Raw genomic sequence first — 15,533 nt, forward strand, 5'->3', positions numbered from 1 at the left:
GAGCAGCCCACTCATCTCTAATAATTTATCATAGGATCAGCACTTTATCGCTGGATCTTTTCATGAAGAAGAGTGGGCAGCCAACTCAGTTCAGTAGTCTGAATTTAGACAAAACAGAGACAAACACAGAAGAACATAATATCAGACTCCAATGGGATTCAGGGATTTTATGATCTGTATCTGGGCACTGCTGTGGTCATTTCTGACATGACTGCAGTGTTTGTATGACTATGCATTTCAGCCCAGAATTTGACTTTGAAATGATCCTGAATTATGTCAAGACAATTGTGGTATTTATTGTGGTATTCATCAGTCAAATAACTGAAGCTTGATGGTTGAAAAATATTTTGCCTGTGTATTTCTCCTGAGGAATAGCTAAATTATTTATGGCTTTTTGTTTACTTAGTTTTATAGACATCAGAATGCCAACAAAGATGAAAAAGTATTGAGAGTTTTGAACAGATCTGGTTTAAAAATGCTGCCCATTTAGATTAGATTTAGATTGGGAAGTTCCTAAATTTAGCTACTGACAACTTCCTCTTTCCTTTTTCTAGGTGTCCTTCTTCCTCTTCATTGTGTTTGTTGTCTATACCATGTTGCCCTTCTCCATGAGAGGGGCAATTATTGCCAGCGCCATCACCTGCTTCTCTCACACTGTCACCCTCAGTGTCTGTCTGGCTAAAACCGTCACAGATCTGGAGCCTCTGGTGTGGCAGGTAAGACAAATATTTGGCCAACTTCAGACTTTTAAACATGCAGGTCAAAAAGACTAGAGAAATCTACATTTTTACGTAACATGCTTTTTTTTTTTAGGTGTAGCTGAGATGACTCAGTTGTGAGCTGCAGTTTTCTGTTGGCCTAAATTATTTCTTCACTAGCTGCAGCACTGGGGTTAGTTTATCAAAATGAAATTGGTACGGTTGTTCCATGCACAATTAGAAATGACAAGTTACAACATTTTAATAAGGTCTGAGTTGTAAAACTGTCAACCTATCCTGCATCATCGTGATGCAATGCGTTCAACAAAGCCTCCCGAGTCAAATGGAGAGACGTTTTATGTACTCGTTTAATGTACACACACACACACACACACTCACACACACACACACGCACACACACTCACAGTGACCCTCTGATCTCTCTTTCACACACATACACAGCATAGTAGTACTGCAAAGTGCAAAGTGTGTGCTTGGTTTTACAAGGTAATAACACAGGCTCAAGAAGAAGGTAGATAGTGGACAAATTAATAATATAGGCATATCTGACCTGTCCAGGGTGTACCCTTGCCTTTCACCCAAAGAGAGCTGGGTAGGCTCCAGTTAGGAATAAGGGGGTATAGATAATGTAATGGCATATCTGGACCATGCATCATCTCCTAGCATTATGTTAATGCCATACTCTGTGTGTATGTGGTATCTGTGGCAGATCTTAGCCAATGTGATCATCTTCACCTGTGGAAACTTAGCTGGGGCCTACCACAAGCATCTGATGGATCTGGCTCTCAAGCAGACCTATCAAGACACCTGCAACTGCATCAAGTCACCCATCAAACTGGAGTTTGAGAAACACCAACAGGTACATATTCACACTCATGGTCAGGTTTGAAATGAAATAATGTGCGAGTGAAGTCTAATATCAGTTCCTGTCATCAGATTGCTGAAGACTGGTGCTGATCTGTCACTCACCACTTTGATTTGGACTGAAATTATCTCAACAATTAATAGATGGATTTCCTTGACATTTTGACACACATTCATGATCCCCAGAGGATGCAGTCTACTGACTTCGATGGTCGTCACCATGAGGTTGGCATTTCTTTGTTTCAGAGTGAAACTTGGTATGGATATTCATGTTATCCTCATGTGTCACTGTGGTGAACCCTTGACTTTGACCCCAGGCACTATTGTCAGGTCGAACGTTTACTTTTTCTCATACAAATACCTGCAAAACGAATGACATATCCATCAGCCTCAGCTCTACTTTTCTGTTTCGTGCTAATTGGTAAATGTTATCATGTCAGTGTGGTGAACATGGTAGACACTTGGCTATAAAACACTTTAATATTGTCGATAAGATCGTGCAGCATTAGCTTTTAGTTCAAGTGCAGCCTCACAGAGACACTAGCATGACTGTAACATATAATTTGTGTGCAGTGTTATCAGTTTACCCCCACGCTCACCGCTTCATTCACTAGGCAAGACATCTTTTCTGTCACCTTTACTTTTGCTCTATGCAAAATCAACACGCAGCTCTAAAATTGTTCAGAAACTTATTCTGTTTTATTGCCGAAGTATGTCACTTCTCAGTTTTGTCAGGGATGAGGAGTTTCTGGTCATGTCTAAAGAGGCATTATGCAGTGACATTTGCTTGACATTAGCGTCTTTGCCCTGACATTAGCCATTCTCTGCAACCAGGGAAATAACACATAAAATTACACATCAATAAGTGGTGGTCTACTCATGGGGGACTGGATTTTAGGATTTTAAAAACTGTAGCATCCTTACCTATCATGAAATACATAGCTATTAAATGTATGTCTTAGTAGAAACATTGCATGTACTAGTATTTAAGTTACTTGATGTTATATGGCCCTGTGATGGACTGGTGACCTGTCCAGGGTGGACCCCTGCCTTCCACCCAGAGAGAGCTGGGATAGGCTCCAGCAGATCCCTGTGACCCTGGTTAGGAATAAGCAGGTATAGATGATGGATGAATGGATGGATGGATGGTTGTTATGTATGTTATTTATTCTACAGGTGAGCATAAGAATTGCATGTATCATATGAATTTAGTTGTGAAATATTTTTCCAAAAGACTGAATATTTTGTTTGCTGTAGATTGGTGCTATCTTTAGAACAATCTTCATCTCGGAAACGTTCGCTGGCATATGTTTCTCTGTGTGTGTGTAGTTTAGAGTTTGTGAGGATTCATGTAAATACCTGTTCATAACTAAACACTGCCAAATAACATTCAGTAGCTTAAATACATTTTAGTTAATTAACTCTTCTTCACAAAGGAATGATTAATAACGTTACATTTCTTCTGGCTATTATACTCTCTCTGCAAACTCACAGTCGAATGTTCATATTGCTCCTGTGTTGAATAAGTAAATAAGTGCGGGTGGTGTGGGTTGCTATTTTTAGTGCAGCCCCCACCCCACCCCTCTCTCTACTTAATTTGCTGCTGTGTTTTAGGAAATGAGCCCGTGGTGTGTGAACAATGTAATGACCCTCTCTGCTGTGAGCCGCATTTATGAGTCACACCCCCTCAGGCAGCTATTTGCTCTCTCCAACATGCACATACACCCACACACATGCCCACACTCTGAGACACACACACACACACACACACACACACACACACACACACACACACACACTAAACAACTTTTCATACAATGTGCATTGTACTAAATTAAAACAAAAACCCACAGCTTAGATTGTTACATGGCAGGTATTGGCAGTGGAGCTCAGGTTCTGAATTTTTCTTATTCTCCCAGATAACTGCCCATATTATACACTGACATGTGTTGTTAAGATCTGAAGTGTTGCTATAGAGGAGCGTGACAGTAGAGAATAGATCAAATTTCTAAAACTAACAACATCCATCGAACTCTGACATCAGCATCACCGAGTCAAACAATGACAGCCTCCTTGTAAATCATTCAAAGAGAAATCCAGCGACATCGTCTTCTTGAGTTTGACATATGTCAGACAGTGTAGATGTGCAGCATGAATGACCGTATATAACTAGGTCTTATCTTACAGTGGACATGTCATTTAATTTTCAGTTTAATCTTGTCATAACTTGTTCCACTGCTTTCCTTTACCATACTGCACATTTGAAAATGATAGAGTTGAAAAGATATTTCCTCTCCCTCAGTTGCTGTTCTGCTCTTGACTTTGGCTTCCTGTGCTCAGTATTGAAAAATGATCCCCATCATTAAGGAGATTTATTTAGGAGGTTAAATGTTAGCTGTAGATGACAGTGGCTATATTTATATTGAGTACTGGAGAAGAGGAACAGAATAGCACATAATAGAAGAGAACAGCACACAGCAGAGTAAAAGAATGACAAGAACAGACTGTTAATAGATCGGGACTAAAACACAGTGGAACAGAACAGCATAGAATAAATTAGAAGAAAGCTGTGTCTACAAAGGTCTATGTAGACCACATAGGCCGAACCACGGGCTGGACCAAAATGAGAAATGAGCCTATTCTACAGAGGATTTCCTATTTACATCACCAGCTGAACTTACCTGAATTTCTCTTCGGGGATGAATAAAGTTTATCTTATCAGTTCCCGCCCCTCCTGTTGAGTTACGAAGCGCCGCTCCTGTCACCTAGCAACCTTCACAGCTGCAGTTTGGACAGAGTTGGATAGCAGTACTTGGAAGATTTATTATTATTGTCACCAATGATGGAGCCAGAAATGTTGATTATGTGTTTTTGTTTTCAGTTGGGGGAAAATTAGATTATTATTATTATTAGCCTGAGATTATCAAGAGAAGGGCAGCATGGTGGCGGAGTGGTTAGCACTGTTGCCTCACAGCAAGAAGGTCGTGGGTTCGCATCCCGGCCTTTCTGTGTGGAGTTTGCATGTTCTCCCTGTGCTTGTGTGGGTTTACTCCGGGTACTCTGGTTTCCTCCCACAGTCCAAAAACATGTATGTCAGGTTGATTGGTGACTCTAAAATTGCCCGTAGGAGTGAGTGTGAGTGTGTGAGGTTGTCTGTCTTTGTGTGTCTGGTGACTGGTGACCTGTCCAGGGTGTACCCCTGCTTTCCACCCGAGAGAGAGCTGGGATAGGCTCCAGCAGATCCCCGTGACCCTGAGCCAGGAAAAGCGGGTATAGAAGATGGATGGATGGATGGATTATCAAGAGCTCTTGTTTTTAAAATGTTGTATCATCATTTTCTTTGACTGAACTGAAACTTATTACAGTCCTTACACCTGTGTAAAGAAGTGAACTCAGCTCGGATCCAGTTATTCAGCACTTCTGCTCGTCATATTCACTTTTTGTCACAAGCGCACAAACAATGTTGGGATATGTTGGGCCGCAAAGGATACAGCAGCCTTTGTTTCCCAGGGAAAGAAGGCCACATTTATAAGAGCCCATCCAGGTGAGCTTGGATCAGGATTTTAACAGACAAAGTGTTGCTTGCTTTAGCCTTTATTTTGTAACAATCCGTTTCTTGGATGCAGTTTTTCACATTGCCATTTATTCTATACACAGAACATTTGTGCACAGCCTTCAAGTATCTCTCATCTTATTCAATCTGTCCTTAGCCCTGAGTGTGTTGAGTGAGAGTGGGCCCATTGGGATGTTAGGTTTTATGTTAAGGTTTTCTCAAAGACTGTACTGTCTCGCCTCTGCTAAGCCTCTGGATGATTTGCACATTGTCCAACTTCCTTCTTGTTTGCTGTTGGCTCCAGAGCTCTCTAAAGTGCATCTGTGGCCCAGTGCAGCATTTGTGCTTAGGACAGCTGATTCATCTTATAGTGGTCCCTTGTGGAGCTTTTGGCTCTGGAGGAACAGAGGCTTAACACATTATGCTATAATGTATGTGACAGGACAACAGGATTTAGGAACACTACCCAGCTCTTTACTTCCTGACTTCGCCATGAGGACAAGCTGTTGTCCCGTCAGTAACTGGACTGCTGAGTCCATATCTGTGGTTTATAGGTGTATGGACCTTTAGCCTCCTCTGGGTTTGAGGTCCCTTTCACCTGAAGCTGACACGTTATGAGCCCATGCAGGGGAGCATCATTAACTTGGGCTATGACTGCCTGGCATTATGCTCATATTAACATGTAAATCCTAATATTTATTCCTTTTTCATATGTTTTCATTATGGACGTTTGGTCTTTTGTTTTTGTCTTTTTGCCATATTCGATCCTGGTTTCCTGACTCTGCTTTTCCTGGCTTTTATTCCATCCTTCCCCTCTCTCTCTTTGTAGGAGCGGCTACTGTTATCCCTGCTCCCGGCTCATATAGCCAGAGTGATGAAAGCTGAGATCATCCAGAGGCTGCAGGGACCGAACTTTGGTCGAACTGAGAGCACCAACAACTTTCACAACCTCTATGTGCAGAGGCACACAAATGTCAGGTAAGGATCCTTTATCTGTGCCTCCACATAATGAAGGTTATTATCCTCTGCTCCCAGCACTTGATTCTTACCATACCACCCGGTCTTCCCCATTGTTACTGCTCATCCTTTGTCTTCTTTTGTCCTCCCCTCTCTACCTGCTCTCACATTTGAATTGCTCCTATATTCTGGACCATTTTCTCATTCTTTCAGTTTTCCATGATGCATTAGCCTCTCTTAGGCCAAATCTTCCAAATATTTACTCGCTCTTAATTTTTAAATTAATTTTAGTTACACATTATTTTGTTTTTTGTAACATTTCATTGTTATCCTTATTTTCTATGGAAATGACAATAAAGTGGACTTTGAACCTCGAGCCCTGTCTGCTGTCCATTTTGTCTATTTTCTTATTGCTTTTCATTGCCATGACCAAATTCATTTCAGAGTTAGTCCACCTCGATTATATTCTGAGGTCACTTTGTCAAATGATCCTCTGACAACCTCTATATTATGGGAGTTCACAGAAACAGCAGAAAAGACAAATCCAGGCTTATCGCTAGAGGCTCTCCATAGAATATCTTTTAAAAGCCAGTTTTCCGCCATGCTGGAGATTCACAAGAGGATTTTTAAGGGTGACTTAGAAGTGTGTCTGTGTGTGTGTGTGTGTGTGTGTGTGTGTGTGTGTGTGTGTGTGTGTGTGTGTGTGTGTGTGTGTGTGTGTGTGTGAATACTGTCAGATTTGTCAACAATTGGGGATGTAGGTTTTTTAAATTGTTTTTGTGTATTTTAATCTTTAAAATATCTATCAATCTATCTATCTATCTATCTGTCTATCTATCTATCTATCTATCTATCTATCTATCTATCTATCTATCTATCTATCATGCAGCCCTGAAATAAATCCTTCCTTCATGAAGGTGATTAAGGCCAGTTTTTGTTGAAACTGTTTTAGAGTGATTAAACTGTATGATTATATTAGATGCTGTGGTTTATACACCTGCTGAACTATATTGCATTATACTGAGAAGTGTTTCTATCATTTGCTCTACCTTCACTCATATGAATGTGTAGGACATAATGATGAAGATATATTTCAGTATTAAATAGTAGCACAAAGCACAGCCTCTAAACCACCCAAAACCTCCTAAACACCTCTCTTAATTATGACGTTTCTTCTTGTTTTCTGCAGTATTCTCTATGCAGATATTGTGGGCTTCACCAGGCTGGCCAGCGACTGCTCTCCAGGTGAACTTGTACATATGTTGAATGAACTCTTCGGAAAGTTTGACCAGATCGCAAAGGTAAACCGCCAGCAAACACAACTTCATTTATATGTATATTTAATATTTATATTTTACAGACAGGGATGCTCCTCGAATGAAAACAGTCATAGAAGAAACGGATGAAAAATGATCACACTAATACATGTGGCAAGAGGATGTTGATCTCTTTTCCAGTTCAGGGCTGGCCAGAGAAAATTATTTCATTTTACAACAATCCTATTAAAGTCCTCTAAGCTAGAGAGAGGTTGATTCATATCTATTGTAATTTATGAGGCTGTATTTATTGTGGTCTTGTATTGAATTGCAATACAATAAATACTCTGTGGTGTTTTTGCTCCTCCCAACACAGTATGTGAATGTGGTGGAGAAAATATTAGAAACGCTTTCCAGTACAGTGTACTCGATTACTGAACCTCCACAAGATACAGGGCCACGTTAAAATAAAATGAAAAACAGCATATGTTGGTGTGCATACGGTGTTGTCAGCCAGTGTATCTGGAGTCTGAATCAACTGACTGACGTGCTGTGAATCGTTAAAAAAGCACAAATTGGTTCATTCCAAATTAAGATGATAAGAGTGAACGAGGGCTGTGTTGAGCTGTCAGTCAGGCAAAGCTCGACCTTGAAATTAATGTTTTCTGTGTCCTGCGGCCACTATCGGCCTCCGTACCGCACCTTCCCAGAATGCTTTGCACGTTGACAGCTTCAGGTTGTAGCTGTGTGGGCTGGTCAGAGTGTATCTCACGGTCTCATGGGTACTCAGCTATTCAGGTCTAAACAGTTGAGTCAGGCTTTCTCAGCTTTGTCCAGCAGCTCTTTCCTCCCGCCTGACGAAGCTGCCGTTATGTAAACCCAGTGCAAAGATGAGCTGTGCCACATCCCACATGTGGACTAAGAGATAATGTGTTATGTGTGTGGGTGTATTATTTTGGGCCTGATGGATATGACTCTGTGTGTGAAGGTTTTTGGAGGTGAGAAAGAGCATGAGAAATTGAAATTTATAAATATTATAGTTAACCTGAGAGATATAGGTAATTATGGCCTGATTATTGTCTGGCGAGTTTATTGGTAAATATACACATCCTACCTCACTTTATTCCCATTGTGTCCACTCTTTACCTCCCTCTCTTTAAGGAAAATGAGTGTATGCGAATCAAGATCCTGGGAGATTGTTACTATTGTGTGTCTGGTCTGCCCGAGTCTCTGCCTCACCATGCCAGAAACTGCGTGAAGATGGGCTTGGATATGTGTGAGGCCATCAAGTAAAATACCACCTCTCTCCCTGTCTTTCTCTCTCTTTCTGTCTGTCTCTCTCTCTCTCTCACTCACACACACACACACACACACACACACAAATGGAAATGCAAACACAAACAAACACTCGACTGTCAAACAGATTGAGCAGAAGGAATGCCAGACTTGATTTCAGCTCTGTTTGAACTCCAGAGTAAACACAATGTGAATGCGACATGATAAGCTTCCCCACTGAACAAATAAAAATTTCGCATGAAAAAAAATAAAAAAATCTCTTTCAGCCTCCAGCTACATGAGCAGGAAACCATAAGGCACAAGTTTATATTCTATATGCATTGGTTTTGGTTTTTTGTGTTAATTCCTATTTTCGCACACTATATAGATGGAAAAAACAGTTTGCATATATCCTATCAAATTGGGCTAGATAATAGCTGCTCAGTTACCGCATTTAGTACAACACGCAGACATATCTACAAATGTCACTTCAGGCCATATGCTGGTGTGCTCCTTACTCTGAAAAATCACTACAAACAACACATAGTTTGACCACAACTTATAGCCGCAGTCTCTCAGGGTTCGTCCCAATGGCCACATATTTCATATTGAGAAATAGAGAGGCTACTTGTGCAACCTGATTTATTTCTGCTCGCTTGTCCAAGTCGCCATGAAAACTGTAAGCATGTAGATTTTTATTAGTCTTACTTAAATTATTAGGAAGATTTCAGCACTATACAAGGCACGATTCTGCACAAATTATTTGTTAGACCAGTTCATAAAGCAATTCAGTAACACAGAAGTATGTACAGAAGATACTGTATTTACAAGTAGCAAAGCCTGGTATTGAATTGATGGTTTCTGCCTGATAAAATGTTTTACTGATGCAATATATTTCTCTTTGATAAAAGAGACTTGAATTATAAAAGCATTTAATATTTATGCTGACAGTCCCAGATATGAAATATAATCAGTCTCTCTAAAAATAATAGACTGATATATGTGAAAGTTCTGCCATATCTTTGTAATGTCTGTACATTAATAATAAGGTATTCTTTCTGCATCCAGTATGTCTTACATTCTATATCTCAGCCATAAAACCCCCTGACAGCCACTTTACAGCCATTAACTGAATTGGTACAGCTCAGTAGACCCTGATGACTTACAGAATATATTTTAAATTGTGCATCAAGTGCAGATTAAGTGTACTGGGTGTTAATATTTTTCTGATGTCTACCACCTGGAAGTGCATGAGCACACACTTAAGTGTTCAAATTCACTAGTGTGGATATTTGCGCAGACCTTCGCTGTCAGTCAAACACAGGCACTGACACGCCCCTCCAGCCAAATGAAGCATCTCTGCAAATGTCCCTTTCTTCCTTGTTATGATAAAAAAAAAAACTTTCCAAGACTTAGAGATTTTGATTCCAAGAATCCATGAAATGAAACTTTATGCTATATTGCAAAACTGGAATCATTAAATGTGATTAAGGATTCCCTCTTCTATTCTCTCCTCAGGAAGGTCCGAGATGCCACAGGAGTCGATATCAATATGCGTGTTGGCGTTCATTCTGGGAACGTTCTCTGTGGTGTGATTGGTCTCCGGAAGTGGCAGTATGATGTATGGTCACATGATGTAACACTAGCAAATCACATGGAGGCAGGAGGTGTGCCAGGGTAAGATATAATCAATATGTCTCAGCTGACTTGAAATCACTTCTTTTGGTAATTATTATATGTGGTTGGCACACTGCAGACAAGTTTTGGTTTGTAAACCAGAAGATACTATGCTTTGAGACTTGACTAACACTTCCTGCTCCCTCATTGAGTAATGTTGTGTTGCACTTTAACAAGTCATTGAATTCCCATCTGCTCCACTGCAGCTCCATTTGGCCTAAAGTAGAAGTGAGCAAGTGCCAGTGGCCAGCAGTAGCATAGTATCATTATCTTCAGTCTCAGTGGAGAGTCAGCATCTCATGGGAGGTTGTTTTGGAGGCTTTTTCACCCTTAAGAGGATAATATTGAATCCATGCATATTTTCTTATTTATGTTTTTGTGTGTATAAATGGACAAATGAATCATATAATTCAGTAATATATGACAGATTGCCCATTCTAATCAAATATTAATAGGCATCTCAATGTTGGCTGAGCTCCAAAAAGGCACTTCCTTAGAGCCAAAAATGATGAAGCACAACATAGTATGTGTTTCAGCAATAGCACCAAGAACATACATAATCAAAAAACTAATATAAAATAGATATACTGCATTAATAATATCTGCTGTGCATCTACTTTTACATCAGGAACTACAAACACAGACTGTACAGACAAACACATATATAGAATATAGGATCGTCCACATGTACAAGTATATTAATCAGTTACAGCCTCCTCATTTGCCCAGTCAGCTCCAAATGTGTGGTGTGGCCATTAGGTCTGCCTGTCTACCACTGCAACAAGTACAGGAAAATTGCCTGGTATTTATGTGTGTGCAACACTGAAAATAAGCTCTCCAGTGCCACCACATCGTGTCACTGCACTGCTAATGGTTTGTCTCCTTTTACGCCTGTTGAAAGACATCTACTAATCTGCTAGCTGAAAAAATATGTTCCCATCTCCATCCATATCTCTGTGCAAGGGTAATAAACTAACCTGAAAAAGGACAATTACAGGTTGTTGTAGTTATGAAGCTGGAAAGTACATAATATGTTTTATAGAGCCATTAATCGCACAATTATGCAAGCTCTTAACCTCTCATCATCTGTCCACTTACCCCTTCCTGTCTCATGTCTAGGAGGGTCCACATCTCTTCAGTGACGTTGGAGCATTTGAAGGGCTCATACAAAGTGGAGTCTGGTGATGGACAGAGCCGAGACTCATACCTGAAAGAGCATGGAGTGGTCACCTACCTGGTTATCAATCCCAAGGTCAGATACCGTGCCACTAGCATTAGATGGAGCTGAGGATGTTGGACATGTTTTCTGGGTGTGCTTAACTATAAAATCTCATTTACATTATTTGATTTGCAAAAAAAAAAGAGAACAAAACAACCAGTAGCTGTACATCCTAACTTTCAAGGTGGTTTGACGCCCAAATTTAACCAAAGTTTTAGAAAACTGGCAAAAGAAATTCAAATTCTGTCCTCTACTATGAATACTAGTGGTGATAAGTTTTCACTTGGGTGCCTTCAAATCATTACTGAAGAGGACACAACCAGATGTGCCCATAACCCTGGAAATATTGAATTCCAATCACTTCACAAAAAAACTATAGAAAGAAATAAAATGCTACATATCTTCACTGCCAAAAAACTAAAATTTCTAGATTTCTAGTCAATTAGTTAATTAGCACAAACACAATTTACATCCGGTGTCTGGTGGGTATGACATTACTTTTGCAGGTCATAAACCGAAGTGTTGGATTATTTCAAAGTTAGTTTTGATTTGGTGATGGAGCATGATGAGAAGTTAACAACCAAAGTTGTTACAATTTTTTTCCTGGAGCACAGTAAGTGTGTGTATCAAATGAGATCACCAACGTGGACTTTATCCTCATGGGCCATTGTCTGACAAACAATATCAGTATTTCAATGAATCACAAATATCAACATAATGGGGAGAACAGCAGGGGCTAACCAACGTCACTATCTTACTAGGTACTATTTAATGATTGGAAACCATTAATAATTGTCTAAAATTGATAGAGATTATTGGAGAGATTATTTTTTACGTAAGACATTATATTAACTCTACAGCTGCAGTAATTACTCACAGTATGTGTGTTTTGGGCCATGATTTGGGTTTTCAGCTAATTCACAGGACATTTAAGGAGCCACTGCAAAAATACAAAGAGCTACTTTCAGCACTACAGACAAAACCACTGCAATTTACCTGTGCGGGCAGGTTTTCAATCAGTTACTATACTCAAGAGAAGATTATATTTGAAGTGAAGTCTCTCTTCACTGCTTGAGACACTGTAAGTGGACTGATGCATTGCACAGCTCCTCCTGTCAAACCATGACATAAAAGACTGGATAAGGACATTTGCGAGAGCTGCCTCTTCTGTGAACTTTCTGCCGAGAACATCTCTATATAGAATATTCTTTTGGCATCCAGTCTGTGCTCAGTGTTTTTTGGCTTGGCAAATGAAAAACCATGCTTAACAGTTCTCTGCCTTCCTAATCCCTCCATAACTTGGCTAAGATACTCCCACCCCCTTAAATATCTGCAGCAAGACTTTTCATTCTGCTCCTTCAGGCATCCTGTGCTCACTGCCTCCTTGCTTCATAGACCTTGAGGTTCTCAGTGCAACAGTGGCACAAGAATTTAGGGATTTTGTGCTCTGCAGTGCATCTTTTGCACATGCCATCAGTGACACAAAAACCTACTGTGTCTTATCAGCGTTGATTCCTTTGAATCGTCTTTTTGTCCTATATTTTCATGTTCTGAATTCTCTCCAAAGCCGTCAAGCGCTTCCAGTTCTCAGAGTGTAGATTCCCAACTGAGTAGCAGCATATTCCAGTTTCTGTGTGAGCTGTGTGTGAAGAAATGCACATACTGGGAACATTTTATCATTTTATCATGCAGGAGTATCAGATGTTTAGTCAACTGAAGCAAGAAAGTTTACCTAATATTCATACGAGCAGGCATGCTTTATCTTACTGTTATAATAATCTATCAGAATGTCAGAAAAGCACGAAGTCACCCGTCAGTGCTGATTCCAACAAACCAAAAATATTTCAGCACACTTTATTAGTGAGTTTTCAAAATCTATTCTGCTGCGTTGCTGTGAAATGAGAAGTTATTATATATATGTTGGTCATACATGATGCATGTGTCGCTGCCTTTTTCTGAGCAGTCTCTGGGGGTTTGGTGCTTAGCCACAGGAAGTGAACACAGCCATTATGGACAGTGTCTGTCCCTGTATGTAGGACCTGGTACCTGTCAAAATCAGCAGTCACCAGAGGTGTGGGACTTGTCATCTTCCCAGCCTCTACTTATAAAACCCATGAAACATCCACTCACTTTTGAGAAAAATGTTGGAAGTAACTTCACTTTCACTGCTGTGTGACTTTGAGCAGGGCAGTATTTCTGTCAGCAGGATAGTGGTTTGATGCTGGAAAAGAGAGAAACACACAGCATTAAGTAGAATCAGAGCTAGGTCATTGTACTCTGTAAGTGCTTCAAGTATGTCAGAACATTGACAGGAAGGTCACAGATGCCGAGAGCAGTCAACTGACCACTGTTCACACAGCACCTAGACCTTTTTGCTTTACACCCACTGAGTGGAGGCGACTGTAGATGTGTAAAAATCCAGTTTAAGCAGCTGCAGCTGGTGGATCAGAGTTTGTCCTCAACTATCATGATGGTCTTCACGTTCTGAAGATCAGCTTTGTCCTAAAGAAAGGATTGCATGTGTCCTATTTATGATGTGTATCAACTTTACATAACTCAGTCACTCATGGTTTTCCTGAAATATCAAGATGTAAACACAAGGGTTAAGAAGTTGCCACAGTTTCACAATAACCAACAACAAAATTAAAAATGATTAATGAGCACTTTTTTTCTATTGCTGTTGATATTCCCAGACTGAGAAGCACAGTCCTTTGCTGGGCGTGCGCTCTCGTCCCTCTCTGGACGGCGGGAAGATGAGGGCGTCTGTCAGAATGACCCGATACCTGGAGTCCTGGGGAGCAGCGAAGCCCTTTGCCAACCTCCACCATCGAGACAGCATGACAACAGACAATGGCAAGATCAACACTACCGTAAGTGGAGTGCAATGCTGTCTGTGTGTGTCTCTCTCTCACACACACACACACACACACACACACACACACACACACACACACACACAATTCAGGTATCTCTTTCCTTTAGTTGAAGTTATTTATGCAGTGACTCCTGTTTCAGGACGTTCCAATGGGCCAGTACAACTTCCAGAGACGAGAACGGTGAGCAAGGAGCGTTGTATCAACTGTGTTGTCCAAGTTGCTTACAAAGTGTTATTTGTATAGTGTGTAGTGTATATTGTTAGTAACTGTCATTTGAAAGTAATTAGTTATTAGTCTCTCCATGTAGAGAGTTCCCTCGGTGTCGCACACAGATTGCACTTGACCATCACATTCTTTTCCTATAATGGGAACATAATGGGACTATGTCCATCTCACAAAATGTAGAATCTGTCTCGTCAGTCATCTCAACCATAGCAACAGAGATACTCTTTTACCCGCAGAATTATTTCTCTGGTGCTGAAACATCTGGCTATGGGTTGTTGTAATGTGTGTTACTGAGACTGTAACACATATAATATTATTAAAATTGAATTAGTAATGTGGTTTATTTCTGTTACAGCAAGAACATAATGTATTACTGTAATCTGTTACTCCCAACAATGTGTATCAAACATGTCATCTCTTATAAAGAAGCATGTTAATTGCATGTCTATGTTTAAATCTGTCCTTCCTTCTCCTCAAATAAAGGTCTAAATCGCAGAGGAGGAGGTTTGAGGAGGAACTCAATGAGCGAATGATTCGCACCATCGATGGCATCAACTCACAGAAGTAGGTTTTGTGTCGGCAGCACCACTTATTTCTGCATCACTTTTCTCAGCCACAAGTCATGAACACCCCCTTTAAATAAAGACAGGAAACAGACACCAATTCAGCATGTAAACTCTGAAGGAGCAGCTCCAGGAGTTCTCTGATTAAGGCACTGTAGGTGTCATATGATGAACCATGATGATGGTTCATTTTATCGTACAAAAATATGCCAGTCAGTCTGTCAGAAAACATAATGTAGTAAAGAGGGAGCTTTTAGAGCCAAGGTGCCACAGATTCATGAAGGCCTTTGATATTTTTAATAGCATTTTCCAGTCTTGTGTTTTTAATGCAACCTCCATAACCATAGCC

At 40.3% G+C, this 15,533-nt stretch overlaps 1 protein-coding gene across 3 annotated transcripts in view; it reads left to right on the forward strand.

Annotated features, from left to right (window-relative positions):
* Positions 1 to 15,533, forward strand: part of adcy2b (adenylate cyclase 2b (brain)) — a 42,312-nt gene that overhangs the window by 10,690 nt on the left and 16,089 nt on the right. For 2 of the 3 annotated variants that reach the window (XM_026301024.1, XM_026301023.2), the window contains exons 3-12: positions 555 to 716; positions 1,429 to 1,578; positions 5,966 to 6,114; positions 7,283 to 7,394; positions 8,511 to 8,638; positions 10,143 to 10,301; positions 11,421 to 11,553; positions 14,214 to 14,390; positions 14,536 to 14,576; positions 15,105 to 15,185. In XM_026301024.1, coding sequence (XP_026156809.1) covers positions 555 to 716; positions 1,429 to 1,578; positions 5,966 to 6,114; positions 7,283 to 7,394; positions 8,511 to 8,638; positions 10,143 to 10,301; positions 11,421 to 11,553; positions 14,214 to 14,390; positions 14,536 to 14,576; positions 15,105 to 15,185 — 1,292 coding nt within the window. Of the gene's footprint in view, positions 1 to 554; positions 717 to 1,428; positions 1,579 to 1,702; positions 1,809 to 5,965; positions 6,115 to 7,282; positions 7,395 to 8,510; positions 8,639 to 10,142; positions 10,302 to 11,420; positions 11,554 to 14,213; positions 14,391 to 14,535; positions 14,577 to 15,104; positions 15,186 to 15,533 lie in introns of those variants that run through there. The other variant, XM_026301025.1, reaches the window with a different exon arrangement.

Source organism: Mastacembelus armatus, chromosome 11 (assembly GCF_900324485.2).
Source record: "Mastacembelus armatus chromosome 11, fMasArm1.2, whole genome shotgun sequence".
NCBI classification, from domain to species: domain Eukaryota; kingdom Metazoa; phylum Chordata; class Actinopteri; order Synbranchiformes; family Mastacembelidae; genus Mastacembelus; species Mastacembelus armatus.